At 43.6% G+C, this 21,935-nt stretch overlaps 1 protein-coding gene across 6 annotated transcripts in view; it reads left to right on the top strand.

Annotated features, from left to right (window-relative positions):
• Positions 1-21,935, top strand: part of Btbd9 (BTB (POZ) domain containing 9) — a 367,098-nt gene that overhangs the window by 244,577 nt on the left and 100,586 nt on the right. For all 6 annotated transcript variants that reach the window (NM_172618.2, NM_027060.1, XM_006524094.4 and 3 more), the window contains one exon: positions 3,713-3,822. In NM_172618.2, coding sequence (NP_766206.1) covers positions 3,713-3,822 — 110 coding nt within the window. The remainder of the gene's footprint in view (positions 1-3,712; positions 3,823-21,935) is intronic.

Below are 21,935 nucleotides of genomic sequence, written 5' to 3'. Positions count from 1 at the left end.
CTGGTGGCAGTGTAAATGCTGGGATGGCAATTCTACTACATATCCTTTTGGTGACACGTAAGTGGGTGCACTCCTGTATGTTGTGGGTTCTTTTCCTGCCCTTTATCCCTCCCACCCGGGATTCACCCCTATCACTAGATAGGAGAGAAAGTAGAGGGGAGAGAGAAACCTGGGCAGTTCACTATTGTAGCACTAAGGGTCTACAGCCAGATGTGGTTGTTGAAGGCTTTTCTTGTCCAGTGGCCTGCATAGCACCTTCCATGACGTCAGATGCCAGCTGAGTTCTAGCTTTGTTTCTCTATGGTTTGTATCCAGAGCGTGTGATAGCTTCAGCAGTAACTAGTTCTGGTGGGCAGTCTAGAGCAAAGGTAATGACCTTCATTGCTTTGATAGCCTCTGGGGTTTGGTTACCTGGCAACAGGATTCGGCTTTGTAGACCTGTGACTTGGGGCTGTATTGTTGACATTTCTTAAAAGAGGAGGAAACAAAGGTTAAATTTTTTTTGTTTTTTTTTTTTTTTGTTTGTTTGTTTTTTGAGACAGGGTTTCTCTGTATAGCCCTGGCTGTCCTGGAACTCACTTTGTAGACCAGGCTGGCCTTGAACTCAGAAATCCACCTGCCTCTCCCTCCCGAGTGCTGGGATTAAAGGCGTGCACCACTACGCCCTGCAGGTTAAAATTTTTAATCGCTAGTTTTTCTCTCAAGCGACTCATCTAGTCCCATAGTGGGCCACATTGCTCTGAAGCCTACATTGTTCTGAAACTCTTCAGTGCTTTCTAGTTTTAGTAGGCTGTCCTGAACATTTTAACTTTATCTTATTAAAGAAGACAGGATTCCTTTCACCCACAGTCTCTCAGCACTGAAGAACTTCATTACTGAAACATCTTGTTCTGAACTGTGTTCAAGGCCCAGGTTTTGTCAGCCACTTGAAGACAGTGAACACAGAGAGAGCAGGGAAGTGTCAGAGAGAGACCAGTTCACTGGGACCCATGTGTGTGGCACTTATCTTCTTCAGAACCAGCCATTCTGCCGCCCTGTGCCTTCTACCGCACCGGTTAAGTTTTAATTACCTTCAGACAGAGCTGCTGCGTTGAGGACCTCTGAGAGAACAGAGTGGGGCTCTCCAGTTCCTGGTGCTGCTCCTCGATGCACACTGATGAAGCCCTTGTGGCCCCTGCCCTTGTTACTAGGTGACGTGAGTGACTGCACCACAGCAACAACGCTGAAGGGGAAAGAGCAAATCTGAAGCTCTGCCCGTGTGTTCTCCAGTGATCCTTGTGACAGAAGAGTGATGTCCACTTGCCTTTCTTAAACATTAGAATCATTTTGTTTCACTTTTCAAAGAAAGTTGAAAAACAAAACAAAACAAAACAAAAATGGACTCTGTCCCAACCCTTTCTCTTGGGTTTTCAGTCTGCTTCTTACCCGCCCTGGGGTCCTCCATTCTCAGTTCAGGAAGGAAATGAGCCTGTGATCAAAGAAGGGGCTTGCCTGCATCCTCAGGCATTGCTCAAGGGTCTCTAAGTAAGACAGGCTTCTGAATGTGAGTGTAGGGCTCCGGGCTACACTCGGACAGGGCTCAGGGGCATGCTGTGTGCTCAGCAAGTGATGTACAGTGATGGCTGGCTTGATCTCAGGACCGTGGGCAGAGATAATGCTGTCTTCATTTATGCAAGGCTTTGACCTGGAAACGTTTCTCTGTGTTCTTCTTATCTATTATTTTGTTTATTGTCACAAACCCTGTCATTAAAGTTGTAAAATGTATTCCACTACAACTCTTTGTCTTCAGTTGCTTCTAACTGTGGGGCAAGGGAAGGAAAACTTGTATAATTTTGTCTATTTCTGCCTGGTAAAATTTGGGAAATGGCTGTAATCTAAACTTGAAAGCTTGGTTTCCTGTTTAAAAAGGACAGGCAAGACTTGCCCAGCATCTGCTCAGGCACCAGCTAGGTGCCTGATCTCCACCCGGGCTTTTAGCCTGCACAGTGGGAGGGCTAGTGTTTCTCTGGGAACTTGACCTTAAGAGTGCGATCTGTTCACATTGCACCAAACTGCCTGCTCTAAGGTTGCAGACCGCAGCACTCGGGCCACCTAGGGTGTATGCGGTTGAATGTGCTATGCTGGTTGAGTTCCTGTGGTTACAGGAAATGACCGAAATTAGGTTCAGGCCAAGGCTCCAGGTTCAGTACACCCCTTCCCTTCCAGAAAGCACCCAGGAGACCGTCACTGACAACAGTAAAAGACAAACCCAAATCTACTACTCAGAACATTACGACCTTACTTTAAATGAACTCTCTGCTAAAACCAAAACCTAATCAACTCTGCCCTCTTTGTCTCCACTGAGGCTGGGGAAAGCCAGCAAACCTTCCTTGTGCCTGCGGGGTCCTGGTAGGAGGAGCTGCTGGGTCTCTGCAAGGGAAGGATGACATCTCTAGCACTCTGAGTAGCTAGCCCAGGAAGTGTCATTAGAATGGGTCCTGAAGATGAGTGACCGGTTCGTGTCAGGGAGCAGATGGAGCTACACAGGGAATGCCGTGAGGCACAGGCTGGAAGAATAATGCAAAACCCCTAAATATAGTCCCCTTAATTGAACGTTTCAAATAGTCTTCTACATTCTCCAGTTAATTCAGAGTTATGAGAACGAGATTACGGAATTAGTGAACAACGATTAACTCAGAAGTCAAATTATATCATCTAAATCGAAGGTTGTTCTACATGCAGAGAAGAGGGTATTACTAAAACCTTGCCTGGACTGTCATTTCCTAATTGAAATGTGTTCTCTCATATGCCCCTGTCCCTCAGAGTGCATAGTTCATAATTTGGAAGAGCATCCGTAGTTAATCTAGTTATTTTTCATGGTCTTCCCTCTTGAATTCTAGTAAGATAGTGTAGGGCACATTCCCTTTGGAAATTGTGCGACTCAGAAGCGTGAGTTTGTGTCTTCATTAACCTGTGAACTATCAGTCCTTTCAGAGCTAAGGGAGCAAGTCACTCCAAGGTTTAATGCTTGTTTGTGGCAGATGAAGTCTCTAGGGAAATGGACAGGGTGAACAGGCCAAAACACTCCAGACCTGCCTGGTGAAACTGCACACCGAGTGCAGATGGCAGAGCCGTGGGGCCCAGAAGGAGGCTGCAGAGTGGGCCTCTTCTTCTTCCTACAGGGATGGCTCCCCAAGAGTCAGGTCAGGCGGGTTTGGGGGGGGGGGCGACTAGTGTAAGTATGTAGGCTTAACTTTCTAGTTGGGACTAGGAATAATACTAAAAGAAAAGATACCCACAGTGCTTTTCATTCGTTTCTGTGCATGTTTCCTTTGGACAGGGAAGCAGTATTGATTGTGTGCATTTGTCTGCAATGGATGGAAGGTCTTAGAGCTGAGAGCATTTGATTTTGCCTGTAGTTTTGCACATGTACCCAGATAGATTCCTAGCCATGAGTCAAGGGGGAAGCTGGTTGTTAATCTCCAGGGTAAATGTCTCTGGGATTTACATTTGTTCTGACATCCAAGGGATGAACTGAATAGTCCCTAGAGTGATTCCTAGGTCCGTCACATCCGCGGTTTGCTTAATTCCTGAAACAGCATGGCCGTGAGCCGGCCTAGGAGGTTGACTTGAGAGTTTTGTAGGTCCAGTTTACTGTGTCTGGTCCATGTGCCTGCCTCCCCTGGCTGTGCCAGAGCTCCTTCCAACAGCTGTGCTCTCTTCTCACCCTCAGGTATATCCGAATAGTTGGGACTCACAACACAGTGAACAAGATTTTCCACATTGTGGCTTTTGAATGCATGTTTACAAACAAAGCCTTCACCCTGGAGAAGGGCCTGATAGGTAAGTATTACAATGACCTTTTTGCATATTTATTTAGATACTTTGCCTTCCAGTATTTTCACATTCTAATAGTTCCTATTAAGCAGCTCTGACTAAGGACTTTGGCTGAGTTTTGAACGCCCTATGGCTGAGTGACAGAATACTGGTTGTAGAAGATGTCAAAATAATAAGCTCAGTAAACTTAAGGAAACAAATGTGAATATTAGCTCTAGCTAAGCATTGGAATCATTTTGGGAATTGCTCCGATCTGCAGATAGGCAGATCTCTTGCTAGGCAGACGAAGGCTTTCACATCTGAGGCTTGTCTATATTTACCGGTAGGTAGGGCTGGGGAGGACATCTGTCTGATATTGATCAGATAGCCTTCTAAGGCTTTGATTTGATAGGAGTAAGATGTGTAGCTTCGGGAATGTTTTCATGGACCTGTCAGGCCAGAGTTCACTCTGCTTAGTCGAATTATCCTCCAGAAAGTTCCAGTCTACAGTCTGAGTGAGACTGGAAGGCTGAGCTGCCGTTTAGGAAGTGAAGTTCCTGAGAGGCAGCTACCTGCCTGTTTCCCCAAGGGTGCTTTCAGTTCTAGGTCCATTTGCTTGGTTCCTCTTGTGTTGGACTTTGGCTTTGTTTTAGGCACTGTGTAGTCAGTCCATTGTGTTCCATCCATCCCTGGTCTTGGCCTTGGCAATACCAAGAGTGACTTCTCCTTCCCAGGCAGTGAACTCCTCTGTCTTCCTCATGCCTTTGGTTTTCTCCTCCCCTCCTGTGTAGCTTGGCTCATGAGACCCTTGAAGCTGTTCTTTTGCTGTAGCTTTCCTTGAAAAATAACTCACTGTATGTGGGAGTGTGCTTTTGCCTAGCCTTAGCTAAAATAGAATTCTGTGTCTCTGAAGGAGGAGTTTATTCTCCTGTCTGTGTTGGGACACGTGTCCACATTGACACTGGTCTATACAGCGTGGTAGTGACTCACAATGTTGTGTGGACAGCAGGAGCCTGCAGGACCTGTGCTGCTGCATTTCCCTCGTCCCCTGCAGAGGCAGCCAGGCTGGAAAGCTTTCCACTGAGGAGAGCACTTTTAGGACTCAACCCGAAAAATTGTTGTAGTGTTTACTTTGGTGTTGATATAATTTTAAAAAATGAATACTATTGCTATTTTTGTGACTTTCAAGTAATTTGAAGATTAACAGATATGAAGTACTGTGTGGTACCATTGTCTAATTCTGTGTGTTGTGTAGATTTTTGGAGACTTGAGGCCTCACTGCATGCAGCGGGAGAGGCCTTGCTGAGAAGCAGCTGAAGAACCCAGAGCCTGCAGACTCACAACCTGTGTGGCATGATTTCAGCCCCGAGGACTGCATTGTTTTTACACTTGTTGCATCCATGTAAATGGTTCCCTTTCCAACTACAGAAAGAATACGTTTGTTGATGCTGTAATTAACTAAGAAACAGATCCATCTGGTAGAGAAGCCACTAGAAAAACAAAACTTGACGTCCATTGTGACAAGACACGCATTCTTGGTCTGCGTGTTAGTCAGCATTAGCCAGCGCTCTGCTAGACTCGGCATATCAGATGAAGGGCAAAGGTTACAAATGCAGGAAGGTGCCTTGGTGTCCGATCAGACACTCTGGGCCCTCTTCTATGAGGTTAACAGTGTTTACAAGTGTGACTGTAAGGAGCACTACAGTCCCCTGCCTCTCATTGTCCCTCAACCAAATAGCAGCAGCAGTGCAGGGCCACAGCTAGGGGTGTGCACTAACCAGTGCCACTCTGGACCTCCTGGGGATGTCTTTAGAGTTCAGAGCTGCCCTGACTGGGAGCTGGGAGGAAGGTATCTGTGTGAAGGAGCTCTGAGATCTCATTACCCTGAGTCTGACATTGCAGCTTTGCTTAGCTTACAGAGGTGTTAGAAGTAGCAATGGACACAATTCCATGTTGATTATGTCAGGTGTGTGCTAGCAGCATACAGGCCTTAGCCAGCCATCATACTGAGGATGCCCAAGAAAGGAGTGGACACTGCTGGGGCCCAGGTGGCGACTCAGATGTACCCAAAGGCAAATTCTTTTAGATGATACCTCCTTGAGAGCCACTCAGTCAACCTGAGATTGTTATGGCTGGAATGAATTAGGAGAGGAACCAAATAACTGTGAATAGCTAATAGAATGGCAATGTCTCCTATTGTAGATCCACAGACTCTTTCTCAGTCCTCTGTCTTTAACAGGTATGAGTCTTCTATTTTTTCTATAGACCTTCACAATGACTTTAAAATGTCTGTGTGTTTTAAGATCAGATCTTAATGTTAAAAGTTATGATGCCAAGAAGCAATGGAGCAAAGGGGATGCCGAGAACTCTGTGCATTTTATCTTTTCCCATCAAGAGTTTCTTTCCTTTCTGTGTTTTGTTTTGTTTGAGGGGTTGTTTAGGTTTTGTTTGGTTTTATAGACACCCCCCCCAAACTCATAATCCCCTTGTCTGTGCGTCTCATGCTGAGATTGTCCGTGTGTGGCATTGCAGCCTGACTTCTGATGGCAGGGTTCCTCCTCATGCTGCTTCACGTGCACAGCTTAGCAGGAAAGCTGTCAGCTTGGTCAGGTTCCCCTGGCCCTGGGTTGACCCTTGCTAGATCATACCAGCTTGCTGCTGCTGCTGCTGCTGCTGCTGCTCTGTCTTGGTGGCTGCTTGTGGGTCCTGCTCAGATTTCTTCTCTCCTGGCAGAATGGGTCTATGGTGACTGTCACCTCCATGTTAGGAAGAGTTGCAGGAAATCCTAACTTGGCTTACCAGCGAGGCCGAGAAGCAATAGTTAGAGCAGAAGCGACTACTGCTTCACAAGTCCCTGGCCTCCCTCCTGAGCATGGTGCTCTTAAGTGCTCCACTTTGTGTTTTTGAGCAAGTTTGCCAAGGGCTCATTTTCCCTAGTCAGATTCCACATTCACAATCACTCTGAACATCTCAGTAGTTACTCACTCAAAGACTGGAGTCTCTACCAGTTTTCAGTGAACGATTCACAGCCAGCTTTATTTATCTACAGCTTCCTCTCCTCCAGGTTGTTATTTGTATTGGATGCATACTTTGTCTGCATATATGTCTATGTACCATCTGTTTACCTGGTCCCATAAGAGGCCAGTAAAGGGAGTTATAGATGGTTGTGAGCCACCATGAGGGTGCTGGCAACTGCCAGTTCTTTTATCACTGAGCCCATCTCTCCAGTCCCATCACCAGCTTGTTTTGAAGTCAGTCCCATTTTTGTATCATTTCATCTGTAAATATTTTATTGTACTAAGTTAGTATTCATATTATAATGCCATTATAATTCCTTACATTTGAATAGTAATTTCTTAAGATATTAAGTGGTCGGCCAGTATTAAAATGTCTCCTAATAGTTTTGTTGTCTTTAATGAGGAAATCTGTATTTTATAAGTTACTCAAATCAGAATTCAAGGGGGAGAAAACAGGCCTGGGGTGTCATTTCATGCCACCATGCTTGCTCAGCTCAGCATGCATAAGGCCCTGAGTTCCATGCCCAGGACCCATCCCAGAATACTTGAGATAAAAGTTCCATGCCTCTCTCCCCTTAAGGACCACCTTCTTCTCTGGGAATGGTTCATTGAGGGAAGAGGCTTTTGTCAACAGAGTAACTGACAAGCCTGGATTTTGGTCACTGAACCCATGCTAATCCATTGCATTTCTTGTGATAAGGGAAGTTAGAAGCCTAGTCAGATTTTACTGTTAATTTTAGATAATTCTGCTCCACAGGTACCATTGTGTGTTCTCTGCCATTATGAAACACACAGAAGTTAAGGTTCTCTCTCTCTTGGATATTTCCATCCATTGATGTTTTTTTTTTTTTTAAATCTGTTACTTCATAATTTGGGAGGTCAGAATACTGTTCCAAGTCTTATCTTTTTTGGTAGCTAGAAAGTGATGGAGATCCAGCGTTTCTCTAGGGTTTGCTAATCCTGAGCTGTACTTTTCCTGGGAAAGTAGGGTCAATGTCACGTCATGTTTCCTTTCTGTGACAGTTTTCAAACTGACCAAGTAGCTCCCTAGCATCCTCCAAGTGTGACAGAGACATAGACTCCTGGGGTTTCTTAGGGGAAGTGCTACACAGCGTTGCACACAGGTAACTTTTTCATTGTTCTATCTGTGTTATGTGTGTGATTGTGGTATATAGGCCAGAGGTCAACTGCTCTGTGTCTTCCTCTATTCCTCGCCACCTTGGTTTTTTAGGTAGGTCTCTCACTTAAGCTGGGGCTCATTGACTGGCTTGGCTGGTTGTGCAGCAAGGGCTGGGGGCCCACTTGTGTCTGCTTCCGTAGGTGGATTACAGGAGTGCATTGTTCTGGCCAGTTTCTTACATAGGGATCTAATCTCAGCTCCTCATAATAGCCTACAGGTGCTTTAGCTGCAGAGCCATCTCCCTAGCCATGTAACTTTAGAAAACAAACCAACCAACCAAAAAACCACTTACCATTGGACTTCAGACACTCTCATCTTAGACTGGACCTTGGGACTTGCTGATGAAACTCAGCATTTCTGAATAGCTCTTAGATTTGCAGCTTGGCACACTACACCTGGGTCATCTTGTACCATTCATGCCCTGGGTCTGAAACCAGCCATTTCTTTAAGAAACCCTCACTTTGTTTAGATAGAAGTGAGATTTGAAAACGTAGTGTATACACAATAGATAGTGCTTGCTACTGTCTTTATTTCTGTTTGCAGAAGTAAGAAATGAATGCTCATAGCCTTGTTATATATCCTATCTATAACAGGTAAATGTATCAATATGCCCTGAAACTTCTAATTCAAATTCACTTTGCCCCTTTTTTCTATCTTCCACCTCCTTTTCTCCATATTCAGCCTTAGTTACCACTGATACAGCACAATAATTCACCCACTCTATTCCTTTTAATATAAAACAGTCTAAGAATAACAGTACCAGTGCTGTCATGGGCCATGTCATTACTGAAAATGGTGTGAGATTTTTTACAATCATTTATGGTGTTCTAGGGTATATATCAAACTGTATAAGAAAATGTATCTTGAAGCTAATTGACACTGCTCCATGCAGCTCGGCACTTCAGCTTACAGTTGGTCCATCTGTCATTCTGCTTTCAGTGCGGAGGCCTCTGCCAGTAAGGGCGGCTGCTGGGAGTTCACGATTGCAGTGGCATTTTGCAGCCCCTCTCCCTGTCTCCTGGTTCTTAGATTCTTTCTTCTCCCTCTTCTGTGATGTTCCCTGGACTTAACGTAGTATAAACATCTTGTTTAGAACTGAGCCCTCAGCATCCTTTATTCTCAGTGTCTTGCAGAGTCATGGGTTTTTGCATTCATCTCTTCTCTCTGCAGAGACTGGCTTCTCTGATTAAAGCTGATAAGTAACGCTTGTTTCCAGAGATGTATAAACACAGGTGTTCAGATGACAGTTCGATGTTATATCAGTTTAGCCAAACAGTGGTCGGAGGTTCCTCCCTGAAGCTTAAGATTACCTTAGTCATGGGCTTTTGACAGGGCTTATGGTTCTAGGGATGGATCTCCTCTCACTGAAGGAATGGGCCTCAGATCTGATCAGTGCTGGCGAGTGGCTAATGCCCGTAACGTCATGTTCCTATTGCACCAATGCATACCTGTCTCCATGCCAGGCTGGCCTTACAGATTCAGAGTTCCCCTCTACATGAGATCGCTGATGCCTTTGTTCCCCAGCAGCCCACATAGCACCATCAGGCACATGAAACCTACCCACCCTGCAAGGATGCTTCCAGCTCTCTGCATGTTCCTAGAAGGAACAGGTCACTAAATAGAAGCCCTAATGTCAGGTATCCATACTGCCAGAAGGGCCTAGAAGCCCCCCAAACAATACGGTCTCTTGTCGCTTCTTTTGGTTGTCCACCAGAACTACTAAGTACGATTGTGTTGCTGCCGATACCTTAACAGTGCTAGTGTCAGTGGCAGCAAAGCAATCCAGTCGGCTGTGCCCACTTAAGATGTTGTATTTGAGTTTAAGACAGATACCTCAAAAATGGAGCTATGGTGTAAGATTTAAAATCACCCAATCTAAAATCCCGCCCCCCACATTACACTTATACTGAGGGATTCTTTTTGAAGTTAGTGAAAAGTTTGAACTTTTAATATTATGTTTCAAAGTAAGAAGTCTTGGGGACATGCAAACAGTCATAACAAAAACTTGATTAATAAGAGGCCATAATATCATCTCATCCTCAGTTTCACAGAAAAATATCAGCACTGTTTTGTGTATTTAGGAAAACATACCCATAGAGATTCCAAATAACTCATACAATTGTTTAAAAATTCCTAAATATAAAAAGACTTAAGGAATGTGATGCAAAAGAGACAGGGTTCATTGAAATGCTGTCAAAGGGATTTCTGAGATGTATTTATATTAGTCTGTGTGAGTGTGTGCACACATGTTAGTGTCACAGAGGCAAGGAAAGGCTGTTAGCTCCCTCGAACCTGAAGTCACACAGGCTTTACATGTTATGCACGTACTAAGATCTGAACTCAGTCTCTGCAGTCACTCTGTGAGTGCTCTTAACTGCAAGCCACTACCACCTGCAGCCCTCCCAGAGGTGTGAGTTTAGTTACTTGAAGCTCTCAGCTGTAGATGTAGTGGAAGGTGAAATCCCTGTGGAAGGGTTCTCAGAAGTTGGCTTGTTGGTAAGAAACAATCCAGTTCTGTAGCATAGCAGGTGTCGCGCTTTGAATGAGAATTGGCCCATAGACTCATGTATTTGCATTCTTGATCCCCAATTTTTGAAGCTGTTTGGGAAAGATTAGGAAGTGTCACCTTTTTGGAGGGGGTATGCCAACCATTCCCAGTTAGCGCTCTCTACCTTGTGCTTGTGGATAAGAATGTAAGCTCTCAGCTGCTGCTGTAGAGCCTGCCTGCCTGCCTGCCTGCCTGCCTGCCTGCCTGCCTGCCTGCCTGCTTGCTGCCAATGCCCTGTCATGATGATCACATACTCTAACCCTTTGGAACCATGAACTCTACTCCATGCCCAATGCTTTCTGTGGTGGTTTGAATATGCTTGGCCTAGGGAGTGGCACTATTAGGAAGTGTGGCCTGGTTGGAGTAGGTGTGGCCGTGTTGGAGGAAGTGTGTCACTGTGGGCTAGATCCATGTGAGCTAGTCTTCTCCTAGTGGCCTTCAGATGAAGATATAGAACTCTGAGCTCTTCCTGTACCATGTCTGCCTTGATGATAATGGACTGAACCTCACAACCAGTGAGCCAGTCCCAATTAAATGTTGTCCTTTATAAGAGTTGCCTCAGAGGGGAGGGGGGATTTGTGGAGGGAAAACTGGGAAGGGGGGTAACATTTGAAATGTAAATAAATAAAATGAAATTTTATTTATCTCTTGGGAGCTCCCTATAGACTTTGTAATCAATTTTCTACCTTTTTGTATGTGTTTTTGCATATTTTATTTCACTTCATTTTTATTTTTTTGTTTGAGACACTGTGTAAGCTCTCTGAAGCTGACTTGAAATTCACTTTGTGGCTAAGAATGACCTTGAACTCCTGATTGCCCTGCCTCCAGCCCTCTAGGGCTTGAGTTACTGTGTGCACTGCCCTGCTGACTCAGTTACCATGTCTGAAAGTCCTTTGTAGTAGTGTGTTATGTCTCCCTTTAGCAGAGGGAGACTACATGGTGCTTTGTCTATTTTTGGAGGATGCTTAGTAATTATTTTATTAGGAGATAATTGGTGTTTTTCAAAAGAGAGATCTTAGATTTAGTGCAACTAATGGGAGTGTCTTTGCCTGAGACAGTCAACGCTTCAGTCAGTTTGACAGGCACTTTTTGTAGGGCCTTTGTTCATTACGCCAGCATGGCCAGAATTTACAAATGCACTTTAATATTTGTCTATTAGAGTAAGCAGCACAACCATGCTATGCTTTAGCAGGAATGCCCCAAGTAGGAATACTTTTTTTTAACAGAATTTTTCCTACTGCCTTTCTCATAAGAGGAGACTTCAAGCCCAATGTCAAAACATACAAGCTTGGTGTTGCCTTCTGTCTTGGTCAGGGTTTCTATTCCTGCACAAACATCATGACCAAGAAGCAGTTGGGGAAGAAAGGGTTTATTCAGCTTATACTTTCATACTGCTGTTGATCACCAAAGGAAGTCAGGACTGGAATTCAAGCAGGTCAGGAAGCAGGAGCTGATGCAGAGGCCATGGAGGGATGTTCCTTACTGGCTTGCTCAGCCTGCTCTCTTATAGAACCAAGATTACCAGCCCAGAGATGGCACCACCCAGAAGGGGACCTCTCCCCTTGATCACTAATTGAGAAAATGCCTTACAGCTGGATCTCATGGAGGCATTTCCCCAACTGAAGCTCCTTTCTCTGTGATAACTCCAAATGTGTCAAGTTGACACAAAACTAGCCAGTACACCTTCCCTATGCCCCAGCCCTGCAGGGGCAACGCAGAGTCCTTGTTCTCTATGCCTCTTCGTTGCTATTCTGCTGATGCGAAGGGTACGATTGTGAACAGAAAATCAGATCTTTCTTTTATATCACTTTATTTAACTTGGACCCTTCGGATTTTTAATAACTTTTAATAATTAATTCTGACTATGGAATTTAAAAAGAATTTTACTTAATAAAATTACTCTTTATAAGTGAAAACCAAGAAGCAGCATCAGAAAATGTGAAGAGCCCCAGTGAAACGTCTGCTTTTTTTTTTTTTTTTTTACCTTGATAAAGATTTAACAGGCACTTAGAACTGTCTCCTTTGGGTCACAAGGTAAAAGGAGGGTAAATGTCCGAAATCTCTGCCCTCATTCTGTGTGTGTGTCCTGCTCTGGGGTCAGATCCCACTGACTGTGTTTAAGCCTGTTAATCACTCAAAGTGGCTGTCCGTCTATCCATTTCATACCCTCTCACCCACACACAGAGGCAAGTGATTGTCCTAATCTTCAGTCACTCCAGATTCTAGAATAAAAAAGCCACCCAAGCCGGGCATGGTGGCACACGCCTTTTTAATCTCATCACTTGGGAGGCAGAGGCAGGTGGATTTCTGAGTCTACAAAGGGAGTTCCAGGACAGCCAGAGCTATACAGAGAAACCCTATATCGAAAAAACAAAACAAACAAACAAACAAACAAACAAAAAAGCCACCCAAGACAAATAGTCCTCCAGATGAGGGCAGCAGCAGCCGTCTCCCAAAGACCTTGTTCCCTCAAACAATAAAGGACTTAAGTCTATGAGGCCAGCTAGAGCTACACAGGAAGACCCTGCCTCTCAACCCATCCTCCATAAACCCCCAAAAGAATACTCCAAATCTCTGAGACAATTAGGTGGCTCAGCAGGTAAAGCCTGATGGCTGGAGTTCTGTCCCAGGAGCCACGTGGTGAAAGGAGAGAACTGACTCCCATGTCCTCTGATCTCCACAGGTGCTCTAGGGCTCACGTGCACATGCTCACATGTTCTCATGCATGGCACATATGTAAAATAAATGAACTTTTTAATAAAAATAAAAAGTTTAATCAGGATTGTTTATGTCTCTCAGACCCCTTGTCTGATGATTTTTGTTTTATTTTATTTACATTTTGTTTGTTTGTTTTCGTTTATTGAGATAGCATCTCACCATGCATCCCCAGCTATCCTAGAATTCACTTTGTAGACCAGGCTGGCCTGAAACTCAGAAATCCCTCTGCTTCTACGTCCCAGGTGCTGGGAATAAAGGCGTGCACCACCATGCCCAGCTTCTTTTTAAACTGAAAGATAATGTCAGTGGCCTAAGGATGGACTTGGGGTTGCTTGGTCCTTGCAGTCATTTCATCAGTGAGCACTGATGGTTCTCTCTGTCTCTGCCCTGCAGCATCATTTCTTAGTCATTAGTGTCTGGGACAACTGACCTAGGCTAGCATTTTAGCACTGCCTTAGCTGGGGGAGGGGCACACTTGAAATTCCTGTTAACTGTATGATCTGAAAGGCTTATGGAACATGTTTACATGAGTGCTTGCTTAACTACACTCTTTCTTGGCAGGAATTTTATCATGAAAATATATCCCACAACATCTATCTACAGATAGCCATTTGAAACATCATACTGATAGACCAAGGTGCTACACACATTATATTAAAGCAGAAGGTGATATAAACTTCATATTAACTGTCAAAACAAACTTAGCAATTTAAAAAGAAGAGATGATTCAAATAGTTAAAAGGGCAAAAAATTAAAGACCTATAAAATTTCTTTTAGTTGTAAGTCTTAAGACATTATGAATTATATTTTCCCACAACAATATCTAGTAGTAAACACAGGTTAACAGGTCAGCAGTTAACATTACACCCCAAAGCATTAGTAAACTCACCAGCCATCATGAGTACAATGTAGTCATCACACAGATACGTTAGCTCAGAGCCCAGTACATGCCTCATGAGAACAAGGAGGCAGCCTCAGTGTCTGCCTTTGAGTTGTCAGAGACCCAGAGGAAGGTCTGCAGAGTGAAGCCTGTCATGCAGACTTAGCCAGATGTTTTTCCATTTTAAGAGCTAATTGGTAGAGCAGGATATGCCCTTAAAATGGACATTTTTAGTAAAAGTCAGAAGAGGCTGCTTTATAGATCGGTGAGGTTATGGAAACTGGTTAGCAAGTCCTAGAGACTCCTGCCATGGCTCAGGCCACCATGTGCAGTGGTTTAGCCAGGCTCTGTCCAGGGTGCATCCTGACCTTGGCCAGAAGAGCCTTTCCCTCTGATACAGAATTTGTTACACTTGGGGATTCCTAGAGAAGGGAGTGGGGGGGAGGGTCACAGACAATAGGAGGCAAGGAACAACTGTGGATGAGCAGCGACCAGAAATATTATATTCTTGAAAATCCATCAGTTTTGACACAGCTTCTAAAAGTTTATTAACTTCTTGTTTTTAAACATCTTTTTCTTGTCTTAGTTTCCAAAATTCTCTTTCATATTTTGTAAATTAGCTGTTTCATCATTTCTCAAATGTTTTTAAATTCCTTAGTGTGCCCATTTATAATCTTTAGTTCTATTTCCTAGGACTTTTAGTCTCGTGTACACATTTGTTTTCATAGATACCAATTGTTCACTATTAAAAAATACATAGGTTAGTGTGATGGTTTATATATGATTGGTCCAGGGAGTGGAACTATTAGAAGCTGTGATCTTGTTGGAGTGGGTGTAGCTTTGTTGGAGTATGTCTGTCACTGTGGGTGTGGGCTTTGAGACCCTCACCTAGCTGCCTGGAAGCCTGTATTCTGCTAGCAGCCTTCAGATAAAGATGTAGAACTCTCAGCTCCTCCTGCACCATGTCTGCTTGGATGCTGTCATGCTCCCACCTTAATGATAATAGACTGAACCTCTGAACCTGTAAGCCAGCCCCAGTTAAATGTTGTCTTCAAGTGTTGGCTTGGTCATGGTGTCTATTCACAGCAGTAAAACCCTAAGACAGTTAGATTTCCAGAACTGTCAAACACAAGACTAACTTGACTACCAAACACTTTCTCCTTCTTGAATTTCAATTTCCCATTTTTAGTGTCTTTTTTTTCTTTCTCAAAAAAAAAAAAAAAAAAAAAGAACCTTCTATAATAGCTGGGGTAGGATATGTGTTTTGGATCAAACTTATGTTGCATTAATGGGAATAGTCTCACCCCAAGGTCGGCCCCTCTCAGCATGTCTCAAGTTTATCTTGTATATTCATAGGAATGTGCAGGGCTCACACAGTAGGAGGACACCCTTCATGTGAGTCTTCATGGGAAGCCTATGACAACATATTGCTCTTTGGAGTTGAAAGCAGTGGGATATGTTATAGATTTTCGGTGAAGCTGAGGTGTTTCCCCTGACTCCTCCACCCTATTGGAGTCTTTATGTTCAGGCAGCCATGGGATTTCTAAACTAAAAAAAAAGTGCCAGGTTGCGTAAGAAGCCATGGTCCTGGACACTTGTAGAAACCAGCAAAGGGACGATGCTAGTGATGGAATGTTCTGATCAAATGCTGTGAACACAGTAAGAGAATGGCCAGCAACCAGCTCAGACTCTACCAGCAGACCACGGCCTGGAAAAGGGGTCTGAGCCCAGGAAGAACTTATAGCACCCACTGAAGAAGGCACTATAGACAGGTGGGACAAGGGGCAAGGTGGCATTTTGAGTGAGACAGGATCTTCCTTTGGCCCATATTTCAGCTCTCAGCTAAAATGGAGGAGGGCAGTTTATTCTGGGCCTGATGTGAGTGGCTGTGCCCCTGGGGAAGTGTTCCAACATATGCATGCTTGCATGAACTTCTTACAACCACGGGACGAAAGGAAGTCATGGCGTGTTTGCCATCTGCATTGGGGAGAACAGTGGGAACAGCAGAGCCTAAGACCTCTGCAGTAGTTCTGGAATCTCCCTGATTTCGTGCTTAGCCTGTGTCGGTGAAAGCTGGTGAGTGCTAACATATTCAAAGGCTCACCTACCTGATAGTGGCTAGGATGCTACGTTAGACACAGAGACAGGCGATGGATGACTGGAAAGGGAGCAGAGATTGCCCAAGGTAAATTTTGCTCTGGACCTTCATTTCAACTCTCCATAATTAGGAAGTTCTGATCAGCCAGTCAGCCTTGTAGAATCTTTAATATGTGTGTAGGTTTTGATTCTGAGAACTTCAGTTCATGGCACTTAACACATACGCAAGAGCTAAGATGTAGAAGCATACTGTTCATTTCTTTTTATAGCTCCATCGCACTCTGTGTAGATGAATGGTGTTCGTAGCGGGTTCTCTGTGGATGACCCTTTGTATTGTTTTCAGTCTTGCTGCTGTACATGGTTTGAATTGACTTGCACAGTAATCTTTTCCCATTTTTGCCAATATACTTTTGGGACAGATTTGTACAAGAGGGCTTTCACAATCCAATACCATGGAGTTTTGCTAAATACATTGGCGTTCACCTTTATAGAGGAGATACTCTGCAGACTTTCACGGTTTACAGTGAACCACGCTCCCACGGCTGTGCCAATGGGGCGCGCTGTCACACTTGTGGGGTTTCATATTTTAGCGAAGAGATAGACCTCAGTGCAGTTTAGCTGTAGCTCTCTGAGGAGGGAAATCAAGCTTCTTTTTATATGCTTAAGGACCATTTGCATTTCTTTTTTAGTTTTTAAATAGCTTTCTCTTATGAGTCTTCTAGATGAATAGACTAGCTCTTAGAAGACCTGGGAGAGCAGTAAACGCTAGCTAGTGTTTGGGCGGTTTAAGAATCTAGTCTCTTTTCTTAAGGTCTTTAGGAGCTTTGAATGATGAATGCTGTCATAAGGCCACTTCCTTCCTCGACCTTCACGCTCTTCATGCTCCATGAGCGATGCTAACTAGAGCATGGAGCCAGGTTCGAAATACAGGCTTCTTTAAACTGTTTAAATCATGGAAGGACAGAAGATCTCATCATGAGACCAGGATGTTCCTCTGTGTCTGCCTGCACAGGGCCAGGGAGACCAATGGCTTTCTGTTGTGGTTCCTAGTAGCAGTTGCCCCAAGTAAGCCAAAAGCATAAGCCTCCCACAGAAGCCTGGGATGCTCGTGCCTACCCTGCTGCTGCCCTGGGCTGTTATCTCTAAACAGGGGCACTGACTCGGCTGCTCTCAGCATCACTGAGAAACAAACCTCCTCCCTCAGTCTATCACCAGCTTCTTCTGTTGGCAGAACAAGAAGCCAGGCTGGTAAAGGGCATTCAAGAGCTTCAAGGCTTCTACAAGAAACATGCCATCTGTGTCAGAGTTGGTAGGCACCTTGGCAAAGTGGAAATCCACAGCTTAGAGAACAGAGTGTGGGAAAGGGTGGGTGTTCAGTGGTAATGGGAGGGGCCCTCAACATATTGTCTTTGCTGAGTGCTTTGTGAAGAATGGTGTTTAGGTTAGATCTTGAACTGAATACATGTAACAAAGCATAACAAGCATGCTAATTTATCTAGTAACAAAAATAGGCTATATGTATTTCTTTCCAAGGGGCAGAATGCAGGAGGGAGAGTAGGTGGCTACGATTGTGATGCCCACCTAACGGTAGTTTGGGATTGTGATAGTATGTTTGAAATGCTTCAAGAAAGGCAGAAAGTTAGAAATCAGGCCACAAGGGGTCTTTGTGCCCATTAAACTATGATGTATCATAACTTGTATGCTTTGTAATTTTGCTTAGAAAAATAAGTCCCCTGCCACAGAAACATAGATTTGGGCTTAGGGGAGTTCATTAGCATATGAAGATGAGAGTGTAACTAGAAGGAACAGACTTGGCAAGGGGCCTTGAGGGCTTTAGTGCAGAGGGTTTCTTAGGATGGTGCCAGTGAGTTTCCACTGTGGTCCTTCTCAGACCCAGTTCATCAAACTAGATATGAAGGCTAGTTCTGTCAGTGAAACTTAACCAGTTGAGCTACTGTAAATTACTTGGCTTTAAGCAGACATTTGTTATGAGTCTGTCACCGTGTAGTTTCTCTCTGGAAGGATCACTTGTGCTCATCGAGGAGAATGACTAAAGCAGAGGAGAGCAACAACACTGAAGCAGTTGTGTATGGGGAGGGGTCAGCAGGTGAGTTGCACAGCCCAGCCTAGGCTTAGGGGATGGGGTAGAGGAGTTCCTGGTGCTGGGCATGACCAGGCTAGACCTTATGGAGTAGAAAGGAGGTAAAAAGCTCAGGTGACTCACCAGTCCTCAGCACATCATTCATTTCTCAGCAGAACTGCTCCCAGTGGGCCACTCTGTGCCCTAGTAATGTGTTTCTGTGTGGGAGTGGTTATGTGCCATAGAACAAAAGAAAGTCATAAATCAGAGTGTTGGCCAGATCTGCTGCCGAGAGCATGAGCGGGGTGGGTTACAGCAAAGGAGGGAAACTGCCGTAGATTGTAGGTGTAATCCTTAGCTTTGGGGATACTGACCACTCATGGCCCCCTAAGTAAACACATGCCAAAGGTTTTATATGAAGTTAAAAGGTTGTTAGATCTGACACTGGAGGAAGAAAAGAAAGTGAATGAATGAGGACTGTTAGCATCGTATATGAAAGTTAACACTGCGCACTAAAGGATATGTGCTGTTGATGCTGGAGCAGACTTGTAGATACATGAGGCAGTCAGGAAAGAAACATACTCACGTATAGAGAATAAAGGACCTGGAGAGGAACCCACGCATGTACAGACAGTTGGCACTTGACCTCTGTGCCAATCGTACTCTTCAGAGAAAACACACACACAGATCAACTTAAGAGGAATTAAGGTTTAAGCATAAGATCAGAGACTATAAAATCAATAACGAAAACATCTGGGGTAGCAGAGCATAGGAAGAGAAACTATGGATTGGTTTGGACAATGTTGGGATTGTTCTTTTTTTTTTTTTTTCCTTAACCCCTAAAACAAATATAAGAGAAGCAAAGGCGACAAATGAAGCTATCTGGAACTAAAGAGCTTCTGTCCACCAGAGTCAACAACTAACAAGTGTAGAGTTGATCTTTAGATGGAAAGAAAGTATTTATAGACCATACACCTGATAGGGCTTATGCCCAGAATGTATGAAGAGGAGATAAAGCAACTCAAAAGCAAGAAAAAAGAAAATCCAAGCAGTTAAAAAGTGTATGCCATGAACCCAAATGGACAGTTCATTGCAGAAATACAAAAGGCCAATAGAAGAAGGTGCTTTCAGTCCCTATTCACTGGGGAAATGCAGATTCAAAGCCAGTGAACTCTGTCTCACCCCTGTCACGATAGCTGCTATCAAATATAGAAGAATGACTATTGATAAGGATGTGGAGAGAGGGACCCCACACCTGTTACCAGTAGGAAGGTGAGTAAGCAGTACTGAAAACCACAGACATCCTACCAAAACCAAGTCACCATGAAAACCATAGACATCCTACCAAAACCAAGTCACCATGAAAACCATGGACATCCTACCAAAACCAGGTCACCATGAAAACCACAGACATCCTACCAAAACCAGGTCACCATGAAAACCACAGACATCCTACCAAAACCAAGTCACCATGAAAACCATGGACATCCTACCAAAACCAAGTCACCATGAAAACCATAGACATCCTACCAAAACCAGGTCACCATGAAAACCATGGACATCCTACCAAAACCAAGTCACCATGAAAACCACGGACATCCTACCAAAACCAAGTCACCATGAAAACCACAGACATCCTACCAAAACCAAGTCACCATGAAAACCATAGACATCCCACCAAAACCAGGTCACCATGAAAACCATAGACATCCTACCAAAACCAGGTCACCATGAAAACCATGGACATCCTACCAACACCAGGTCACCATGAAAACCACAGAGGTCTATCAAAACCAAGTCACCTTCCAATGCAACCTCCCTTCTGAGGATTTACTCAAAAGATTTTAAGTCAGTTTCAGAGACACCTGCAGTGCTGGATTAGAGTCAGATGTTGAGGGAAGCAAATCCTGTCATGTGGCAGCATGGATGGAACTGGAGGTCATGTTGGGCAGAGCAAGGTGTGCATAGAGAAGGCAGACATGTGTCACTCACCTGTGGATCCACAGAGGCAGAGTAGAACAGTGGACACAGAGGCTGGGTGGGAGAGCATGGACGTGATTGCCGAGTGGTAGAAAGTCTCAGACAGAAAGAGCAAGTTTCTCTATTGCCCAACATGGTAAGTATAGTTATTATAAACTCCAAATTGCAAAGAGGAAATTTCAAACTTGTTCACTACAAAAAAGTTAAAATATTTGAAATAAAAGAAACAATAACTGATTTAATTATTTTATTTGTATTGGTAAACCATAGCACTACTTGGTACTACTTAAACTCATATAATTATAAATTATTAATTTACAGTTTAAAAAGTACAGCAGTATGGGGGTACATTCAGTAAAATACAATATTTCTGTTTTAACTTTGGTTTATTCTAGTGATTGGACTGAATATCCTTTGTGCTTCCTATCCCCTTAAATATTTAAATTTTAATAGTTATATATAAATGTTGTGTGTGAATGTGGGTTTGTATACTTGAGTATATGGTGCCCATGGATATCAGAAGAGGGCATCAGATCACCTGGAACTTGAGTCACAGGTAGCTGTGATTTGCCAGATGTGGGTTCTCTGGCTCAAACCCACATCCTCTGCAAGAGCATCAAGTACTCTTAACCACTGCGCTATCTCTCCAGCCCCTATTTCTCTTTTTAAATGAATTTCCTTTTCATATGCTCTTTGACTGCTCAACTTTTCTAGTAATTTATGCATTATGGACACTTATTCTGTGCTTTTGAAATTTTTTACAAATATCTTCTAGACTTTGAATTAGCTCTTTATGCTATCTTTGTTGTACAGAAGGTTTGGATTTTGTATCAATCCTATCTGTCAGTCATTTGCTTTCTTGCTTCTAGATTTTGTAATTCACTTAATAACACACAGCCCTCCTCCACCCAACTCACAATATAAAAACACATGTCCTGCTAAAGTAGAGGCCAGAGGTCAACTGTAGTGCTGCCGTTCTTGGGTGTATGTGAATTTCGTATTTCCATCTTAATCCACTTAACGTTTCGTTACATTTGGTTTCAGGAAAAGATTTAACCTTAATTCTAAAACATATGACTAGTTATCTTGAAATTCTTTATAAATTATTTAGTCTTTCCTTTCATTGAAAGAAGAGCATATACCATGGCTTTACATATCTATTGTAGCTTTTCTGTATTATGAACTTTTTTTTATGTCATATTGAGCATCTACGCCCATGGTTACTCATTTCCCTAAAAAAAAAAAAAAAAAAAAAAAAAAAAAAAATCTTAGGCTATTCTTTCAAATTTTCATTTCCAATGAGCTTGAAAATCAGCTTGTCAAGGATGACTCCGAAATCTTGTCAGAGGCGTTCTAGGTGAAACACTTGGAAGACTCTGAGAGGAGTCTTTCCTCCAGGCTGGCTCATCCACAACGTCTCCTCCAGGGGCAGCTCTACTCTGCTGCTCAGGCAGCTTGCTTGCTTATTCCATCCAGGATCACCTGTCTCAAGATGGCACTGCCCACAGTGAGCTGAGTCTCTACACCAATCATTAGTCAAGAAAATGCCCTGCAGACTTGCCTACAGCCAATCCTATAGAGATATTTTCTAAATTAAGATACCTTCTTCTGGGCTGGAGAGATGGCTCAGTGGTTAAGAG

Source organism: Mus musculus, chromosome 17 (assembly GCF_000001635.26).
Source record: "Mus musculus strain C57BL/6J chromosome 17, GRCm38.p6 C57BL/6J".
In the NCBI taxonomy this organism is placed as follows: domain Eukaryota; kingdom Metazoa; phylum Chordata; class Mammalia; order Rodentia; family Muridae; genus Mus; species Mus musculus.
This window is presented reverse-complemented; position numbering and strand designations above follow the sequence as displayed.